The sequence below is a fragment of the Ostrinia nubilalis genome, chromosome 14 (genome assembly GCF_963855985.1).
Source record: "Ostrinia nubilalis chromosome 14, ilOstNubi1.1, whole genome shotgun sequence".
NCBI lineage: Eukaryota > Metazoa > Arthropoda > Insecta > Lepidoptera > Crambidae > Ostrinia > Ostrinia nubilalis.
In genome coordinates this window covers 8,397,500-8,419,336 of record NC_087101.1, presented here as the reverse complement: position 1 = coordinate 8,419,336, position 21,837 = coordinate 8,397,500, and the positions used below count along the sequence as shown (strand labels likewise).

At 36.1% G+C, this 21,837-nt stretch overlaps 1 protein-coding gene across 1 annotated transcript in view; it reads right to left on the bottom strand.

Annotated features, from left to right (window-relative positions):
- LOC135078318 (uncharacterized) overlaps window positions 1-21,837 on the bottom strand; it is a 295,960-nt gene that overhangs the window by 4,017 nt on the left and 270,106 nt on the right. The window contains exons 5-7 of the mRNA XM_063972917.1: window positions 2,519-2,625; window positions 1,724-1,834; window positions 696-789 (exon numbers count right to left, since the gene is read on the bottom strand). Coding sequence (XP_063828987.1) covers window positions 696-789; window positions 1,724-1,834; window positions 2,519-2,625 — 312 coding nt within the window. The remainder of the gene's footprint in view (window positions 1-695; window positions 790-1,723; window positions 1,835-2,518; window positions 2,626-21,837) is intronic.

Below are 21,837 nucleotides of genomic sequence, written 5' to 3'. Positions count from 1 at the left end.
TCTACCGTATGTTATTTAACGATTAAACGGTTGATCAATCGTGGTCAGAAGCTCTACAATTTCGTAAATGGATATAACAATTACGATGTCGAATCATGTCGGATGTGTGATACAATTTATGGACTGCGTTAGATCGATATGATAACGATACAAATCTTCATGATTAAGCTACAAGCCATATATGGTGCCGGCTCCGAGACTATTGTTGCGGAAGGAAGAATGTGTCAGTCAGATATTAATAGTAGATTCGCCTTTTGTGTTGTGTCTGCTAGGCCAAAATAGGTCGTCATTAGCCAGCGCAAATAGATCGCCTGCGCACCGATGGACCGTGGGAGGGAGCTATTTAAGTAGCTCCATTGTGAATTGTCCATATGTTCGGGAATAATTGCTATTGCCAGGATAAATATCCGCACTTAATTGATGTTATATTTCAATTAACGGGTAATAAATATTTCCAAATATAATTAACGTTGCTCTGTGATCGTAATAAAGTAAACTAACGTGAAAATTGTTTATTTGTTCCTCGATGAATGTGATTTGTAGTCGCCTTTTGTTTGGTAAAAGAATTATTTATTGGATCAATCAGCTCGAAAGAAAAAATGTGTGTATATTAGCTCAGAAAAATATTGGTTGTGGAAATAAAACAAATACTTTACCACGTGTAGGTAAAAGAGTAGGATGATGTGATTACTGACCTACGTATGGTATCCTTTGCGGCGAGTGTTGGTAACATGGGGGAGTACCATAGTATTGTGGCGGGGGATAAGGTTCGCTGCCTACCCCTACCATCTGTAAAAAAACAATAACAATTAGTTAATTAATAACAACACATAAAGTACCTACAAGTTTAACAAAATGTTCTAGTGGAACATAAACCACAGACAGTGACAGTCCGTTAGCTAGAGTATAAAGTGAGAGGCGTATTAGGTACGGGAAAATCATCTAATGAAATCTATGGCTTAAGTTTCCAATACGATTAACGAAAATTTTGCTTGGCTAATAAACAAATCGGCAAGCACTTTCCAAATTGCGTGTGTTAGGCACATTTCAAACCACTTTGCAATCTGCTAACTGATTTTAGTGTCGATTTCCACCAATTTGTCGACAAAATTAAAAGGATAGACCCCCTGAAAATTGCGCACTCAGGGGAATCGGCAGACATCCCGCCCCTTCAGATTTGCGCCTGGGGCGATTATTCAATCGAGTCTACCCTACCATCGGTAAACAGTTAGCGATTACTCATTTCTTAGTTGACAAATTACATGCGATTAGTTAGTTAGAAGCCAAGATTCAGGTATGATATGGAGCATTTATATTTTGTAAAGCGATAAAATATTGGCGGGAAGAATTTTCAACATACAACTTAAAAAATAATCTATAGGGTTATAGGATTTGATAAATATAGCTGCGGTCATAAATGAGAAATTACTAACGTTTCGCTATCGGTAGAGCTCATATTCTTTAGATCTTATGTCAGCGAACTGATACCAACATCAAGTGAGTTTATAATTTTTAAGTATTCACTTAATTAATGTAAGTACGAAAGACGCGCGCAGCGTGAAAAGGTGGACTGATGACCTCATAAAGGTAGCAGGAGGCAGGTTGCCACTGTGGCCGTGGCCATTGTGGAAATCATTGGTGGAGGCCTATGTTCAGCAGTGGACGTCCTATGGCTGAAATGATGATGATGATGATGATGAAGTACGAAAGAAGTGGGACTTACTGGAGCATCGGGCTGTGGAGGCGGCATGTGGTATGGTCCCGAAGGCCTGTAGTACCGGCCGTAGCATAGTTCTGCCGCCGGATAGTACGGGGCGCCGTATTGCTGTAGCACCTGCGAACAACCATTTCATGTGATATACGGTTACCAGACAATCAAACTCTCTGAACGAGGTTTAAACAATACCAATATAGAAGGTAAATTCTGTCTAGGTCTAGGTTCACCTTTACCATTTTCTGTATTTGGTAACTCCCGACTTTCGCAACCTCTGACCTACCTTTACTAATCCTATAAGTATTTAACGTTATGCTTTGGCCAATTCAATAGTACCTACTTAATTTGTTCATAAAGACCTTTCAGTTCTTAAATGCATGGTCGTCACTGCGGATATCATTCGAAAAAATCTTGTAATCGAAAATATTTTGGGATTGATCTGTACAACTTGTCTGCCTGTAAAATATTAACACAAATTCTACAATCTACAAGATTTGCGTTTTGACAGCTCATAAACAATATCTTAAATCTCAGTTGACTCAAGTACGATGGCGTTAAGCTGCCTTAATTAGCTGGCAATAATCTTACGACATCCTGCCATTTAAACTCGTCTAGCCAGCGTGGGGAGTGTAGTTGAAGTTCAAATCTTTTTGGCTGTGGTAAATTAGAGATCTCGATGTTGTCACTGATCTGATTTGAACTGATGATGCGATTGGCGGTCGAGCTATAGATCCTGGCTACTAAGAGTTGCAGCGGTGGGAAACGGAGATGAGAATAGTCCCGAATAACGATGGTGGTACTCACGGAAGGGTGCGGCGCGTGGTAATGCGGCGGCGGGTGGTAGCGGGCCAGCGCGCGCTCGGCGTCCGCGCCGCTCTCCTTGATGAGCGGGCCCGCGGGCTGGTAGTAGCCTGTAACAACAATGAAAACACGTTACAATGGGTTATACTATGCAACTATAATTATATTTAAGTTAAAATAGCTCAAAGGTAACGGGCCGGCTGATTCGATAGACTAGATAGTAGATACCCGGTAAGCAACCGCTGGACTAAGATTAGAGCATTTTACGTTCCCAGACTTCACCTTTTCAACTGCCTTTAGATTTAGAAAGCCCCATCATCAGTCATCTCCCCAAGATATTGTTTACTAGGTATAAGACCGTGCCGTTCCAGTGTTTGTAGTAAGTGTCAATTTCGTGTAATGTAGATGGATGCCTAATTTTCCTTTCTAAACCATGCGGCTACGGTTTCTATGGTTTTAATAATCTTAACTCTACTAGGTAAATGTTTTGTCGCGGACGTTTTTTTCGCAACTATAATTTCAATTAAAATGCGTTATAGAAGGAAGTTATGTACTTATTTCAATATTACCTTGAGTTATCGTTATTTTTGTAATAATTGTAGCCAGCGGACGGGAAGTGCACAATCGCTCCTGCAGAAACAATGCGGTTGCAACCGCTTCCCGTTTCGCAATGACGTTTTTCAGGTAAACCGTAGTTATTTAATTATTAACAATAACTACACAATTTAGGTAATAAGGTCCGGTTGCAAACAAGTCTTTCCAGCCTACTCTTGGTATATTTATGTTGTCAAAATTGGATAGATAGAATGCAAGAATGCAATTAAGGATTGGGTAGTCAAATCGAAAATATTGTAGATGATGTAGATTGGACTCTAGCTATATGTATAGAGTATTACTTATAAATTATTATTTATGAATATCAAGTTTTGTCATTTAAACCGTAAAACATAAACTAACTCTAGGGCGCTTAAAATTGCTTAAAAAAGTGGCCCAATTAACATACATAGTACATAGTTTTAAGCGAGAGTTTCCTGGTCAATCAATCGTATCAGAATCCCAGCGGTCAAGGTTGTTCACTCATTTCGCGTAAACGAGCATTTTTATTTGATAACGTTATCGTTTTTCCACTCGTTGCAAAATATCGCAGCTTCGTGTTTGTACCACGTGACGTCCGAATGATAAAGTTGCGGTCGCGACCGCTTCCGTTGTGAAAACTAAATGGGTTTTCGTTGAAATAAACTATTCTTGTAAATTGTTGTTGGCCTAGTTATATCATGGTTGGTTTTTTGCGGTTTTGTTTTTTATGAACGATGTTTTTATTTGATTACGAGCAAGTGCTTACTTTTCTGTTTTGTATAAAATATTATTTGAACGCTAACTTTTTACAGCTTATTTCATTCATAAATAATTCAGGCAAGACAGTTTATTTTTTAAATATGAAGGCTGAGAAGACCTAGCTGTAGGTAATAATTTAGAAACAAACAAATGAACTTCATTTTTTTAATTTTTAAAAACACTCAAATTCAAAACTTCATTCTAAAATAATTCTGTTAGTTCGAGCAAATTCCGCAGCGCTAGTGCGCCGTCACCGTTACGCGCGCCGCGAGAGGCGGCACTAGCTTGGACCCGCCTTCGATCACGAAATCATTGCCACTCATTGCGGAGTGTGAACAGCTTTTAATATCTGCGGCGGCAAAGTTTTGATACTTTTGATATTATCACTTTATAATGAAGCAGGTTCTAGCAGCGATTAAGTGCTTGTTTTATTCGCGATTGCAGTAAGCGGGTATTAAATAATTACATTGATATTAGATATAATATGATTGCACACTTCGCAGAATTGTTTGAGTAATTTCTGTGAAAAGATAATAATTATAATTTTAAGACTATAGTATACGTTGAATAAAATTATTAAATCAGTACAACATCGAATGGACTTGTGTTTTTGTATGTTGTAACATTAGGTAGGTAGCCAGCCACTTATTGGCAACTTACTGTTACTGTTTGTACTTAAGTTAAGTATAACTAATTATCTTTATCTTGAAGTTAAAATACAAATTAATCATTAATGAGCAATAAACAAACAAATTCCACAAATTATTTCTGTTAGTCATGCTTATCATTTCAAAGTAGAGCATAAACAATCGGCATCTTTACAAACTCTTCTAATACCTTTTGGGATTTGCCAGCTCGTTTATCGAAAACAAATTCCCCACTTGAAGTAATGAATAGAAATCGCCGGGACATTCCTCGTGGAACAATAAACTGGCGTAACAGCGGGCCGTTAAAGGATAAGGACAACACTAATTGGCGCCGGCCAAGGCGAGAATGCACAGCAAAAAGTACAGTCGGACAAAGCAAACAAATCGAGTTGACGATTGGTAGCCGACTCTCTCTAGGCTAGAAGCTATAAGAGACGCTAAAATTGTTAAGCAATAAGACACTGTACAATCTAGACACTAACCCCTTATTAATAAAGAGTGACACCTTGTTGAACACTGTTTTAAAGTGTCATTTCCATACTAAACGTCACTTTAAAACAGTGTTCAACTAGGGTGTATTAATAAGGTTGTACAAGCTTAGTCTTAGGAGACACAGTGCCGATTGACGGAAACATGTATCGTAGTTTATGTTAAAAATGACTTGCATCTTTTTAACGAATTCTATTAACAGTAACCAACTGGGTTTTGCATTATCATCGTCAATTATGTTAATTAAAACAGTTGACACTCTTCTAGTGCAAGATTTGCGTTTACAAGTTCCTGATAAAAAGGTTTACGAGAAAAGTTTTATTATTTCAGTTTTTAGTAGTAACCTGGTTTTAAATTCTAACCTTGAGATCATGGAATAAAAAACACTGATGAATTCCATCTTTACAAAATTAAACACGTTTATTTCCATTTCTGAGGACAACTAAAAGTTTTCTCTTGATGCAACCGATCAGCTCTTCTTTGGTAAGATTTCTGTTCGTTAACTTTAACCGACATAAGCAGTTGTCAAGTAACTAGACCTATTACACTAGATATTACTCGCATAATCCTTTATAATCTCAGTAAATATTCACAGCTAATTGCGGAGGTCAATATTCTTACTTTATTGCCTAGATAATTTACGGATTTAGTTGATCCGCTTACGATATGGATGCGGTAGCCGATGCAAAGGCGGACTTGAAAAGTGTAGCTCAGATTAAGGCTGAGTTGCACCATTTACTTTAACAGTAACCATAACTTTAACCGGTGTTTATTGTATGTATTTGACAGATTTTTGACATTTGTTAAAGTAAGATGGTGCAACCCAGCCTAAGAGTAGCTCAGTAAGTAAGTGCAGCTCGCAAAGTTAAGTGAAAAGCGGGACCAGCTTGCGCCCCGCTCAGATGGTGCTTAGCTGCCCATTAAATCTGCAGGTCAGTCTGTGCACTAACTTTTGCAGTAACTTTTTATGTATAAGACGAGAAGTTTCGCGTAAGATTCAGCTGATTATGATAATCATAAGAGAAGAAATAACTAGAAGAAAACTCTTTCTAGTGACGTTTTTTTCGTTTACTTCTATTGGAGACCAAAGCGCAAAGGTGTTCTCTGTAAGATTTTGGAAAATCTAAGGCCTCGGGCCTTGTAGTAGAGATTGGGATTTCTTGGACGTCACGTTATCTGCGTTTTCTAACCAATAAGTTATAACTAGTGTCATTTTAGGTATGCTATCTTTATCTAATGCACGTCCATTCATATTTTCAGTATCAACGTGTACTAAGACAACATCCCGTCCGCTCAGATAGTGTGCATCAAGATTACGATACAATCTTAAAAGGGTTTCAAATGTCACTGAGTCATCATCATCACAATAAATAAAATACCATCTACTTTAATATTAATAACTTATTGCACCGGCCGTGTCCATTCATCCAGATCGCAATCACGCCATTAAGGCATGTGGATGTAAAACGAAATGTGCGATGGACGAAAGAGATGGCTGATTTATTTAAACATCGCGTCGGAATGAAACGGCAACAAAAAGCAGGTGCATTCAGTAATGGCAATGAAAGAGGCATCGGTACTATTTGACGAGACTACCTAGGTAAAAAATGAGATATCTACTAATAAATCTTCATTGCAAATACTTAGACAGATGTTAGGTTTAGTCGTTAGTTTAAACTTTAAAATACTTTGTTATTTTGTTAGATATTCTTCTTGTATTTTTAGTAAAAAAATTGCTGCAATTTTTTTTCTTTAGCTTTAAAATCACGATTTTTAAATACAAATTGTAAATGTACTGGTAATTACTGGTTTATACTAGCAAGGCAGGTATGCCACCTATCACGTAGAGTTATAAATCACCCGACGGGAGCATTCGGCGTGTTCAATCAGAAGTAGGACAAGCGACATTAATAGCAACGATATGATCGTTTAAAAATAGCAGGACTGTTATTATTACCCAAGTGTTTTAATTAGGATTGGTTTATGATTCGATTTGATATGAATTTAATTAGACACAGAATAAAATTAGACACCATTTTTTAACACAAAACCGCATGATTATTTTAAATTTTAACAAGTTCTACATGGCCTCAAACTTACGTAGTAAATTAAAATTTAATGAAGTGTTTTGCAAGGATGTGTTAATAAAGAATAAATCAATTTACCGATTACAGCTGAATATAAAACTTATTTTCGATCCATTAAAATTACCGGTTAACGTGGGATCGATCATCGCCACTCCATAAATAGACTCGAAACTTGTGCGCGCCATTGTAAGCTCTAGATACTTTAGAAAAGGAAGAAAAAAAATCTCGATTTACGTTGCAAAACATGGCCTAAAAGAAGCGGGCGGTTTGCCTTGAGCGGCAGCTGCGAGGGGGTTATTCTGAGACCGCTTCTCGAGTCGTTTATCTGCCGGCATTGTGCCGGTTGCTGGACGATATGTGCTAATCGCGTGGTGCTAACGGAAATCTGATTGTCAAGATGAGCCGAGGGCTTTGAAATGTTATTGTTGACGTGTTACACGGAGAGTTGTTTTGTTAGCAAGGCTTTTTTTGTCTTGTTGTGTCGTGTATTTTAGCAATTTATAAGTAAAGTTATTTGAAACGGTTAATAGACTTTAACAGTCGTCTTTGTGTAACAATACCTGACACTAAAGGAAAAATTTTACTAGTTTGGTGGGTGCACCTTTTTGTGTTTGTTTAGCGACAACGCCTTTTGATGTTAATTTATTATTTTTTCCTAAGCATAATTTTATTTAAATAGCTCAATCCCTTTATAAAAAGCTTTAAAACCAAGAATTAATCCAACAAAGAGAGTGAAACATAAAATGTTTGATTAAAATTCTAAACTTAACCCTTTTCCAGGCCTGTGTAATGTAACATTGTTTGTTAAGGTATAAATCGTTGCAAAAATGAGTTACGTCGCAAACGAGTGAATCGCGAATTGTTTTTCGGTTCGCGGTCGGGTTGGTTAGGACTTAGAGCCCTCGACTCGTGCCAAGATGTTAAGACAAATAATGGAAGTTTTATTGCCCTCAGCTCATAAACACGCGAAAATGTTGTTCCGTCGTAACTCGATGGTAGATATTTGTTTTTATTTGTTGACTCCGTAACATGAGTGAGCGAGCTGAAAATAAAAGAGTAACTTTGTAAATGAGATTGATTTGTATCTACCATACGTTTGATAAAAACGTCGACTTTGTTTTTTTTTGGGAAGCTTTAAAGTAAACTTTTAAGTTTGTCATTGACACGTCTTTTGCATGTGTTCTGTAAAAAGGACTTTTCAGCGATACCAATAATATTCTAACAAATGTTACAAACAATATTTTTGATGCCGATTAATGTATTAGCGAAAAAATCAGTGCCCATAGTAAAAAAGGCGCGTAATCGTTTAACAAACACGGCAAAGACTGGTTGCGGGCAACCGTTCAATTAGACACCGAGTGTGCAATTAGGCCCGCCGCACACCGCGCCGCAAAAACCATTGCCTGGCCCTGCAAGGCGATAGCGACTGTTCGATCGCTATTCACCACCAAAAGCGTCACAGTAAAAACGCTGACAGTAGTGCTTGCGAGAGATGAAGAAGAAAATGTTTGGTTTCCTTTAAAAGTCATTGTAAAGCTTTTACTGTCAGGTCAATAATGATTATTCGAATCTGTATTTGTATATGTATAACTTTCACTATGAATAACACTACAGAGTAGTAAATTATATCGGGATGTCTACCATTTTGTCTTTTCTCGATTAGGTGTAACTAATTAACAATTCAAATATTTATATCACTAAAAGTATTTTGTTTCTCGCTTAAGACTGGAATTTGCTTCCTGATGCTTGTCTTATTGAATAGCCTCCGGCTGGCAATAAATAATAAACGGCAAGTTTGGACGCGTGTGATTTACACTAAGTGGTATTTTGTCAAAATACAGAAATCTTTTAACGAGATTCGATCATCGGCATTTCTCACTAACCAATCTCTTCAGAACATCATGTTTAACATTTCAATGGTATAAATTTCAGTTTTCAAACCAATTACTCGATTGGACGTACGAAGAAGGGTGCAATTAAGGTACAGAAAGCAAAACCAAGGGTGCAATTAAGTTAGGGCCGCATTCTCAACGGGCGATCGTCCGATAGCCGCCGGTAATTGGAGCGGGTTCCGTTTACTGATACACGTGATACACTGCAGACACTGGGTTTAGTACTAAATAGTACATTAATTGGGCAAACACGAAAAGCTTATCGGACGGAGACGTGCAAGAAGACCTAATCGCTATTTAATTAGAGCCTGCTAGCTTGCTTTGTATTCTGAAACTACACTCAAGTATGAATGTACAAGGATAGATTCATCATTCAAACCTCCTTGGTCTAAATTATAAAATCACTTGTAGGCTCATTTAAGAAACCAAAACCACCACAAATATTCGTGCAATAAAAAACTTTAACCAAATCGTCGAAAAGAAAGAACGAAGATGCGCAAAAGCGGAAGGAAACTGTAGAGGCTGTAGAATTATTTGGAAGGAAAAAAGTTATGGAATCCCCAACATTTAGAATAACTTGGCAAATTACCTTTCAGTGGAGACCAAGTTCGGTTCCTACCTGTTGTCAGAGCCGTTACGGCGAAACTTCAGGGCTGAACAACTTTTGATTGTCCGCTCAAATGTTACATCCGTTGCGTGTTACGCAGATAGTAAGTATTTTATTTTGAGATGGATTTGAATAATTTATTAGGTTAAGTAACACCAAATGAAGATGATTACTTTGATACGTCCCCAAATAATAAGATAAGATATCAATATTCCATAACATAACTACCTTAGTAAAGTTATACCAATAATAGAAAGACAGTGTTTGAGAAAGTCAATGAAATTGAGCAAACAAAAGCACCGATAAAAAATCTTTTAGTAGATTCGAATTTCAAAGCAATCATAGGCACAAAACAGAATGATAATAATCGTAACGATGAACAAAGAAATTTGAAATTGGAATGCGCTGGATTCTGTAGTTAAATTACTGTAACCGAGTGATTGAATGGAGGAACGAACGGAGGCGTAATGGGTCCCTACCACGGTAGCCATCTCGCAACCGGCATTTTAGAGAATAACCTAGCCTCTCGGAGAGCCAAGGCGTAATTTTTCAAATGCGGATTCGTAACGGTCACTAGTAGCATAATGCACGGACCACCGAAGATGATCATACCCGTGACCGATTCTAAACATTAGTGTAATCGATGTCGTGGTTATTTCTTCAACAAATACAAAACGGAGTAAGTGTGCGCCATTGGCATTGTTTCTTTTATTATTTTTAAAATTTTAACATTAACTTTTCTTCAACTATCCTCGTCTTGTGTGTATATTCATTAATTTCATCTAATGAAAAAGTAACTCACGCTTTAACTAGCGTTCAAAAAGTGTCGACACCATTTGAATTTTAAATTTATTCGGAATAATTTGATTTGAATTTAGAACGGCGCCACAGATTTTATTCGTGTATTAGTAACTAGTAGGCTTCAATACGTCAATCAATCTCTGTGTTCAGTCGTGGTTCAGTTCCGGAACCATTTATGTTTTGGGTTTTCGTTCGTTCGTTCGTTCGTTTCAGCCGAAAGACGTCCACTGCTGGACAAAGGCCTCCCCCAAGGATTTCCACAAAGACCGGTCCTGCGCCGCTTGCATCCAGGTACTTCCCGCGACCTTTACCACCGCGTTTTGGGTTTTATTGTTTACAAATTGCTAGTTATTGACATTTAACTTTAAAATATTCAGAAAAGTTTAGCAGATTATTCTAAAGAGGTTTTTAAACAGACATATTTTTTTTAAAGTAAATCCAATATTGATATTGACTTCCCGGGAAAACAGGAAAGCGCGGGAATAAAAGGCGCGAAACATAGACCGTTGTGTCTGTTTATTCATAAACGTTACGTTGAAATGTGTAAGGTCGATAAGGCCCGAGGCACACGGAAGGTTAAAGATCGATATCGCGGGCTCATTAGGCCGTGAACAGCTAAGTGTTAATTGAAACGTGTCCCCTTTAGTTAACTTTAACAACACGAGCCGTGACTAACTCGTACTAATTAGTTTTCGCCTCTTATGAAAATAAGACCGAACCGATTACCGAAACAGAATGTGTTACGTAATTATGTTGACCAACAGCACTATAACTGTGCCTATTTATAAAAAAATTCACAATGTAATCAAAGATTAGGCTTCAAAGTACAACTGCAGTTGTAAAGTTGCTTGAAATAAAATGTAGTGACATGTTAACTCGCATTTTTATTTTCACTTAGTTAGGCGTCAAAACACTGAAAAGGGTGCGTTAATAATCATAATTAATAATCAGATACAAAACGTACAATTAACATTAAACAAGTGCGTGTACTCTGGTAAAGACAACATCTTACAAACACTTGCAGATATAAAAAATAATTGCAGAAAACGCTTGATATTTTTGCAGTGTTAGTTAAATGCATTTTTAGTCGGCAATATCAATTTTCACTGTCTAATTGTAATTACAGTAACACTTCTACTTAGTTTTTGCTGGTAAACATATTGATCTTGCGTGTTATGAATAAAACAGGCCGGTCGTCCAATGAGGTTGACTTTTGTGGTGGTAATTGGTTTTTTCTAACGGCCGTCCCACTCCGGCGGGTATTCCCACGGGCTCTCGACCGAGACCGCGCTATTAGCCCACAAACTACACCGGCTATGGAAGTCGACGCTTTTGAGGATTCTAATGGGGTCATCACTGTGACAAATTAGGAACAAATACATTTTGTAGGATAAACAAAGAAAACAGAAAGGAATAATAGATAAGGTCACCTTCTTCTTTTGTTTAATGGCAATCAAGTAGCTATGTAATAGATAGCTGTCAAATGTTTCTGGGACAAAACTTAGCAGTAATTAAATAAATATTTAAAATGACTTGAAATTATTATTAAGAATAGAAAACTTATTTACCTGCAAGTAGAACAGTTGCCTGACTTTCTGCTACAAATACAAATCATCAGTATATTAATTAGAGACAAAAACAGAGACTCACAAGAATTTTAGTAGGTATTAAGTATTCGTCCCTGATGGGACTGAACACATGAAAGTTCGCGAGATTTTCCATTAATTTGTTCTCAGAATTTGTCCCATACAGTTAGCATGGTGATAATTTGGGGATAGGAATTTCGTGCATATTATTCTGTACCTGGAAAAAGTAACTTACTTCTTGCGAGTCAAATCTAATAACACTTCTTACACGTGTAGGTATAATCCTTCCTTTTCTATTAGTAGAATGTTGAAAGCAGTTAGGAAAAGGTTTAAGCAATAAGCATTCATTCCGTAGAGAGTCTGGAAAAAGAAGAAGAACACTTATCCGTAGGGTTTCTGCTCGAGCTTTCTCGAACTCGAGAAAACTCGAGAAATTTGGCTTCATTCGAGACGAGAAAAAAATTACCGGAGCTCGAGAATTCTCGAGTTTCAATTTTGAAGCTTTAATATTCTTGAAAGCCTATTTTCTTAGACAAAAGTAAGTTTTTAATTATTTAATAGGTCAACGTTGCTTTTAGACTGGCCTAGTCTTTCCTTTTTTAACTGATTTGATTTGCAAGTAATGATCTCAATCGAAACTAAGTAATAATGTTCACCAACGAGTATAATATTTGTATGTTTAACTCTGACTGATTTAAAGACTGAAAATTTTGTTAACTAGACAGTTACCTTACCTAACAGACGTTAGGTTAGGTACTCGTGCCTCCTCGTAAAGTTTATTCAAGTCGCTATCTGTGACAAATTTAAAAATTTATTAAAAAGTTTTTTTTTTGTTCATAAAAAAAAATATTTATCGTAATTTTGCTATTTGGACTTGTGTTCTTTAGAAAACAAGTGATTCATTTGTAGCTCCAGATTTTTATTGTTATTTATTCTTAAAGTACACGCGGCTTAATGACTTTTGTTATGATTATTAGTAAATATTAAATATGAAAGAAGATTTTATTTTTTGTTTGTTTCCTTACCAAAATAAGTGGTACTAAATTCTAATATTGATTTTTGTGCATAAAATTAGGTATATTAGATTAAAAAACCCCGTGTTTTTATTAAATTTCAACCGATTTCAGCAGTTTTCATTAAAAGACTCGAGACCCGAGAAAACTCGAGACTTTGGCCTCGAGAATTCTCGAAACTCGAGAAAAAAAATAAGTCGAGAAATCAGAAACCCTACTTATCCGTTTATGTAGCCTACCTACTAGCTTTCCGCCCGCGGCTTCGCCCGCGTGGAATTTTGTCTGTCACAGCACAGAAAAACTTTATCGCGTGCGACCCTGTTTCAAAAACCGGGATATAAACTATCCTATGTCCTTTCCCGGGACTCAAACTATCTCTATGCCAAATTTCATCAAAATCGGTTCACTGGTTTAGGCGTGAAAGCAAGATAGACAGACAGAGTTACTTTCGCATTTATAATATTAGTACAGATTTACGAAAGCAATGATAGAGACTTGATAAATTTTTTGGGTAGAGATATTCACATATTACACTGGTCAACAGTGGTTTTGGTGCCAAGGAACTGTATATATTTTTTGATTAAGGACCTTATACTGGTTGCTTTAGTAGCAAATTTGTTGATTTCCTACGTGTGGTTTTCTAGATTTTGACATGTATAGAAAAATACAAAATTTCACCAAAATCAGCGTTTATAATATTTTGAAGTGCTTAAAAACTTTCTTTTCCACGACTTTTGTGAATGAGGTGTAATGGAACTATCACGTTACATCCTCCAGCAGTAATCAGCCATCATATAGCTATCCCATCTGCCTTGGTACCTCTCTTCCAATGGTTTTTAGGTCTTGATAGCATCGCTCTCCCTGTTCTTAGCTATAGCATGCTATAGTGACCCAAGATTCTATGGGAATTGGTCAAGATGACTGTGGAGGTAGTGCCCTTTGATTTAAATTATTACATCCTGAGTTTTTAGGGCATGTCTCACAATTTCATAGTAGTTACTAGTCCTGTGATTTCCGAAAAAATTTTTAGTAACTTCAACGAACGAAGTCCACGTAAATCGTTCCAAACGTCCATCAAAGTTAAGAAATCAGTATCTTTTATTAATATTCTTATTTGTGGGCCATCAAAAATTTACTGCTTTAACATTTTTTTATGCTCAATCCAGGATTTTTTTTTGTTTTTTCCTCACTTTTTCCACTCTGAACTTCATGTTATGGCTTCTTTGACCATTGAAACATTGCCTCAGTGATCACAGCAGATTATACAAACAATTTCGGGTATCCACAGCTTGAATACAACCACAATTTCCGACTTAAAGTAAAAAAAATAAGCACTTTTTATTAAAATTTTGTCTAAATTTTTGAAATTCTTAACTGTGTACACATCACAAATGTAACAAATTACATTTGGATCGTTGAGGCAACTTCTTGGCAATGCAGACATGATATTAAAATAAATTTCGTTATAAAAATATACCGATAACATTACAAACTGTGCAACCAAAGTACCGATTAAAGCTAAAATTTAAAACTGACGGTAGATCAAAAACTACACGTAGGAAAAAAAAAAGAAAAATATTTTTATTATTACTAATACACACCTAATAATAAACTATCAACAGAATCTCGGCACCATTTTAATTTTGATATTTTGTTGACCAGTGTTATCAGACAGATATCTGACAGCTTAGAAAACTTTAAAACACAAAAAACGGTAAGTAAACAATAAAACGAAACCTCCGATTCTGTTGATATAATCGCAGACTATAACAGCATCGTAATTGATTTATAAGTGATATTTGGGACGGAGTCGGGTCACCGCTGTCAATGACCGCTTGTGCGATCGTACGGCGAATAAATTATACTAACCGAAAGCAAATACGGAATAGGACATTTCCATTTAGTGCTGGACAATGTATTCATCGGGAATGTTTAGGGAAGTTATTATGTCATCCGTAGTAGGAATTTCATGTATTTGTTATGCAAATATCTCGTTTAGTACCTACCTCCTACCTACGAGTAAATGATAAAGTTGCGGTGAAATATTCAGATAATATGTTTGTTAGGTAGGTATAAGAAGAGCTGATGAGCAATGTTTGTTACGAGCAAAGTAAAAAAACTGAGTGAACATTTCATGTGTTTGTGTTACAACAATGCAGCCAGGTTTCATTACGTATTCAAAATAAAAAGAAAAAAAAATCAATAGATGAAAAAGTATCACACACCGTTCTAAAAACGCGGGAAATTCCACTTCAGATTAAAAGGCACAGACAACCACAGATTAAACGAGGCTCGGCCGCGACCAGAGAGCAGAAAAGAATTGTTTGGCGCGCTAATTCGCGAGGTCATCGTCCCTGGATCAGTTAGACACGATCAACGCTTGTTTTTATAGTGTTTTTTCTTTGTGGTTTTTGTCGCGCTCGCGTGCGTTACCCCCGTCTATTTGATCAACATATTGGGTCTTCTTTACTGCAACATAGGTAGGCTCTATTGTGATCATATCTGTGACCTTTGAGAGTTCGCTAAGTCTTACCTCATCATCCATCAGATTATTTGTTTTACAAAAACAAACAATGGCGTGTAGTTACTTTCTAAAGGATATGGATTATCTTTAACAGTACAGTATAAAATAATTTATCACATAGGTCTCTATTTATTTATTGTAGGCGGTACTATTAATATTGATGGAATTGGCAAAGTGCCAATCATAGACGCCAAATTAACAGACGCGTGTTGGTAAGTAGGTAAATGCGATAAGTATGAAAGTGTTAGAAAACCTCTATAATTTGTTAAAAGTTAAAATAAGATCTGTTTGTTTCTGAGTGATTTATATTCAAATTAATTTTAATCAATTTTTTCTCTCACGTTAATATTTCAAGTCCGAACTAAACTTGTGTTCTGCATCATGTTGGACAAATTATTTTTATGTCAGACATCATCATAGAGATCTTTTAAATTAGCTAGGATACCGATTTGTTATAATGTTGCAATAGGAAAATCAATACTTCGTTATTTAATGGAGATAAAAACAATTCGCAATTACGCTTTATAGAGCACGATACTACGAGAAAATCCTTAACTAGCGCCTTATCGCAGATGTCATATTTACAAATCGACGCGCAGTAAAAACAATTCCGATGATCACTGTTTCGCGGAAACGTTCATAAAAGTCATTCGGTGAAGCGAAACGAACGGTGGAGTTCATACATTTGCCTCATGACTTCAGAATAACCCACCGAAGGCGACACTAACTTGGACTGCCGTTTTATGCATGGCTAGGGTAATTGCGCCGGTTTTCCGTCCAGCTCCTGTTTTCGTCCATTTGACCGACTTGCCACAAACAAATACGGAAAATTAGAATACAAACCTAACTTTCCGTGCAAGTTTGGACTTGTTACAATCTATAATATCTAAGTAACAGTTCTGCCTGCATGAAAATGTAATTTGACAAGTAATAAATCCAAAAAAATCTACGGAAGTTGCTGCTGCATACAGGTGAATGGAAAACGTCGTCTAGTTAGAAAAAAAACGTGCCGGTAGGGAACTTTCATGGAATGTTTAATTACTGTTTTAGCTACTTTACGTAATGTTTTTGGCACGTATGTCTAATTATTAGCATAATAAACACTATTTTAAGGGTTTATTAAAGTTTTTGTATAGAAATCTTAGATAATTAAGTGGACTAATACTAGCATAACAATTTTGCAAGATTTTGGTTTTCGTCCACGTGGACGGAAACCCTGACACCTAGTTAATATTTTTAATAATCATTTTACTTCAATGGACCTACAAAATACAATGTTTTTTCTTCCAATATGATCTTTATTGCTATTACATTAAACATTTTAGTTTACGTCCACTTTTTAACAGTGATAAACCCATAAAAACCGTTAAAAAGATGTGGACGAAAACAAAAAACAGCTTTAAACGTTGTTGTGTTTTCGTCCATGACGTCATGAGCAAGCACTGGGGTGGACGAAAACCAAAATTAGCTATTCCTGTAGATTAGTTTTCGTCCATTTGTCCTTCGACATATTGAAATATTTTCCTAAATTTAGGTAAGAAACTTATTTAAATCTTTTTGATATCATTTGAAAGCTAACAAAATTACCTTTCAAATGATATACCACAATCCATATTTACTGTATTGTAGAATTCGTTTTAAGTTAATAATTCAACTGCACCCTTTTTTCTACACAGTGGTCGAAAACTAGCGTACACTAGGACGAAAACTGATTTTTTTGGACGAAAACTAGTGAAATCGCCTCTTTTGCATAAAATATTTTTTATAAAAAAACCCGTGGTATTTACTTATTGTCATATAATATTAACGTAAAGTAGACTATATAAGGACTAAAATGACATATGATACATATGAGTAAGGGTATTTTAAGATATTCATTTCGCATCACAAAGTTGGCAACTCCGATAATTGGACGAAAACTAGCGCACTTACCCTACTTACTTACTGCGTCGTTCTTAAACTCGATTATTAGGATCCGTCCGTTACTTGGAAAGAAATTTTGAAAAAGAAGTTTAATTATATTTTTGGCGGTTTTAAAAATAACCCCTTATCTTCAGTGAGCTAGGTACGTGTCATGTAGAGTTGAGTTATCTTAACTATTTTACATAATTAATACAATGTTACAAAAACACTATGTATGTAGGTGTATAGGTACTTGTAATTATTCTTTCACTTAATTTGTAATTCAAAATCAAATGATAATAATTTGATTTGTAAACAATTCGACTCCAGTATAATTAATAACGGTACGATTATCATTAGTCAAAACCATATAATATAGATTGCAACTAATAAAAACGAAACAATAAATAAATGAAAGATGATTCACAGTACAATTTGTTATACATAAACGTAAAGTGCATTGAAGGTACCAACCAACCATCGACATACAAATGTAGGCGACCAGCTATGTGCACAAATAAAACAGAATTAAAAACTCATCGTAGGGTCAGAACTTAGTTTTTCGTTCTTATGTTAACGGTGTTAAGGTTTAAATTTGTGTATTTAATTGTTGGCTGCCAGTGCTCACCCCAGTGACCTTGAAGCGAGGGGTGGCCCCCTTAGTGCAAGCCGATTGAAGAGTGATATTTTCGACGCAGTAAACTCTACCAGTTTTAAAACGATCAAGCTTTTTTGTTGCCTAAATCTTCAAATCCTAGCTAAACACTATTTATTTTTTCTTCTTTTAGATTACATTATTGCCTCTAGAGCTTGACAACGCATGAGTGATAAGACTTTTGATGATTATGACTATGTAGAGATCACGTTCGCTGCGTTACAACATTTAATACGAACACTTCAAAAAATTGCAAAACAATAGGTCATGCTCACAATTTTATTGAATGGAAATCTATAACAACTTTTACATTGTCTGAAGTTCTGAACGTACAGGGCTTAAAGCGCTTTTAAAAAGCCTAACTTAAAAAAATCAATAGCTTCGACTTTTACAGCTTGCTATTGAAAAACTAGGTGCATGCAATATGAACTAGAGCTTAGGTTAGGTGATGACTTAATAAAATAGAAAAAAAAAGACGACGACAGGGAAAGGTCTTCGACATATCTTCATGATTTATTGGAAACTCTTAAGGTTAGCCTAGGATCGTTTTTCATTATCTAATTCTTCATTAAGGTAGAGCCAAACATCCTTATCAGATACCATAATAAAACACTTTCTTAGAAAATTCTCCTGAAGAAAACTCCCGGAAAAAGCTTCTGTACTACTTAGGGGCTGTTTCCATGGAAAATTACGCAAAAGTATTATGTTGCTCTGCCCGCTTTCATAAAAAGTTTAGTTACCGCACAGATTTATTATGGCTTGTTATTTTTTGATACAGTAAAATACCAGACGTCTATTTTTAGCTAAATATCGAAGCCGTTTTATAGAACTTCGTCTCCTGGCGTTACTCCAGAAATGTAAGAGTTATTTTCTTTAGACACACAGGTATTAGTTTAATTAGAGACAGCATAGTGTTTGCCAACAACCACAAGCTGTTGTGATGTACTAAACAAACATGGATGCCAATTAATATGGTGTGGACAAAGCCAATATACAACAGGCACAATACGAAAATTTATTTAGGCAAGTAACAAAGCGACTTGGTCCTTAAATTAAATAGTAGATTGAATAAATAACATTGTTTGCGTTAATTTTGAGTTAGACTTGATAATGATCCGTCAAAATATCCATGAAAAACAACAACGTTTATGAGCTCAGCTGCCGAGTTCCGAGAATTTCTGACTCTACACGTTCATTAGAAGATATCAAAGTACATAATATTATTATGATTCTAGTTAATTCGTGGCTGATAAACGTTCGATACAGATAATATACTAATAGATATCGACAGCAAAGAGAATTGGTTGAGAGGGTGCTTCGCAAACAGAGCATTAGTGGCGCGCTCGGTTTGCGGTCGGCGCTGACTGCTGCGTTCTACGAGCATCTAATTGACTGCGTTGGTCGAAAACGGGTAATTGTTTAATGCAACCATCACTTTGGGCATAGGAAAACACATACAAGTAAGTACAGTCTATTTATCAGCGTATGGGGTGTCAATTTAATTACGCATGATCTAACACTTTTGTTAATTCAGTCAGCTAAAATAGACTATGGTTTCTGAACAGAGATTTTTGACATGAGCGTACTCATCTTCTAATCAAGTGTGGACTTTTCATATTAAGCTAATCCTTAGGTAGACGATGAGCACGCTCAAGCTGATCTTTGCGTTAAGATATAAAACAGTACCATCAGTGTTCGCCATTATCTAGAAGTTTCTGTATGTAGCTTTATTATTCAAGTTGCTATAAGCTTTAGGTGTACCTATGTGCTTCAAACACAATGAAGCCGAACTCAGCGTAATAAAACCGAAAAAGGGAAGTATGCCAACGACCTTAGTCTATCGACTAGGGCTGCCGGCCGGCGAACTCCCGAGGCGCCGCCCTGGCCTATATCCTGGCCAGGGTTGACAACCTGTTAAGTGACTGCGAAAAGTAAGATCATAAACATGAAATAAGATAAAGTACCTACTTATTTATTGACTACGAAAAGAAAACTTGAACAAAGATTCTTCTCTTTTGTATTTCTTATTCTGCTCTTGAACTGACATAGATAGGCAATTAGATATTCTTAGCGCTGTGAACAGTATCAAAAGTTTAAAACGTTGCTAAATATTTAACTTTTTAAATCTCAGATAAGAACTTTCACTTTTCACATCAATTTATTACTTCAACAGCAATTAAGAACAGAGTCGAGACTTACGCCCGTGTTCACAAACATTACTACGAGGTCTCACAGTGCGCGTGGACGCACAGGGTGACACACAAACAATCACAGAGCTCTATTCAACGCTGTGCGTTCGATTTGCTGCTTCAAATAAGCAAGCATCGTTTGTGAATACGGGCGTTAAATTATGATGTTTCGTACTATTTAAGTAAATTGACAGAACATCAAATTGTAATTTTTGGAAAATACTACCTCTACATGCCTCAGAACTTAGCTTCCGTACTTGTTATACAGAAACATAGTAGCAGCCCTACCAAAGCAGACACTTGAGTGATCAGAATGAGCTGAGCCGCCACAATGCCTATCGCAGTCAGACTGATGCCTCACACCGCTTGCTGACGCTAATACAACGTCAACTCCACAAATTACTTCGCCACACCATCCGGATGAAAAGAAATACGTCATCGAGGTATCACAGATAAAAAATTCAGTCTTTTGAGATTACGGACTGTTTTTTGATATGGAAATGGGGCCGCGTCAAACAAGGCCAAGGGTGAATTAGTTTACATTTATTATGAAGTATGTACTCGTAGACTACTTTTTGATAGCAATTTAGTTAATAATGTAGAGTGGGAATTTTTGCTATTCAATGCTTGAATTAATTCATAACAAAAAAGCTATGCTGTTTAAATAAATTCGCATTACCGAATTCTATTATGAAGCAATACATTAAAGAAAAATAACTGGACTGATCTTGAAATAATCGAGAATATACCTAATCCGGTCTATGATACAATTCAGCAATACATACATTCTGAAAATGACAAATTAAGTAATATTGAATTGTATTTAAGAGATTTAGGCGGTAAGTTAATCATAAAGCTAATTCGATAGCGTGGGGTGAACCGGCAGGAAAAATATAGTATTCTTGCGCAATATTTTTAGGCTCTTGGACCAATTACGCAACTTTATTAAGCCTATTATGACAAAACATAACCATAAAATGCGTTGAAACGTCTCTGATCCTCCGATAATATAATGATTGTTTCGCAATAAATTCGCGTTCCCAAGGCCGCGGTCAAACACTTGTACAAACAACTTTTCGCAATTCTTTGTTCTGAACGAGTAACTGAAGTTTGTTCCTAGGCATTTTGCATTTTTAAGTACGTAAATTACATACATTTATTATAAAACAATTGGTGATGTCGCTTTTGGCGGCCATCATTGCCTAATAGTATGTCTCTATGTAAATATAACTGGTTAAAGCTGGTCTCATTGCCGGTCCTTTTTACATAATTGCAATAATAAGAATAGGCCCATGGTCAGCCTTACATAATAAGACCAAAAGTAAATCATTATACAACAATGAAAAAAGTTATTGATAGTTAACGACATTAGGAGTTAGAGCTACCAAGAAAACAATGTTATTTCAATCAATGTGTATCAGTTCGCAGAATCAAACAGCTTTACCGACAAATTGTTACTTGAGTTGTAGAGTCGACGAAAAGGTTAATAATGCCAGCAAGTCGAAGAAATAGTTATTGAATGAGGTCTAATTCGCACAGGCTTTCAACGTAAAACTTAATCAATTATACAACGTAATTTACAAAGACAGTAAAAA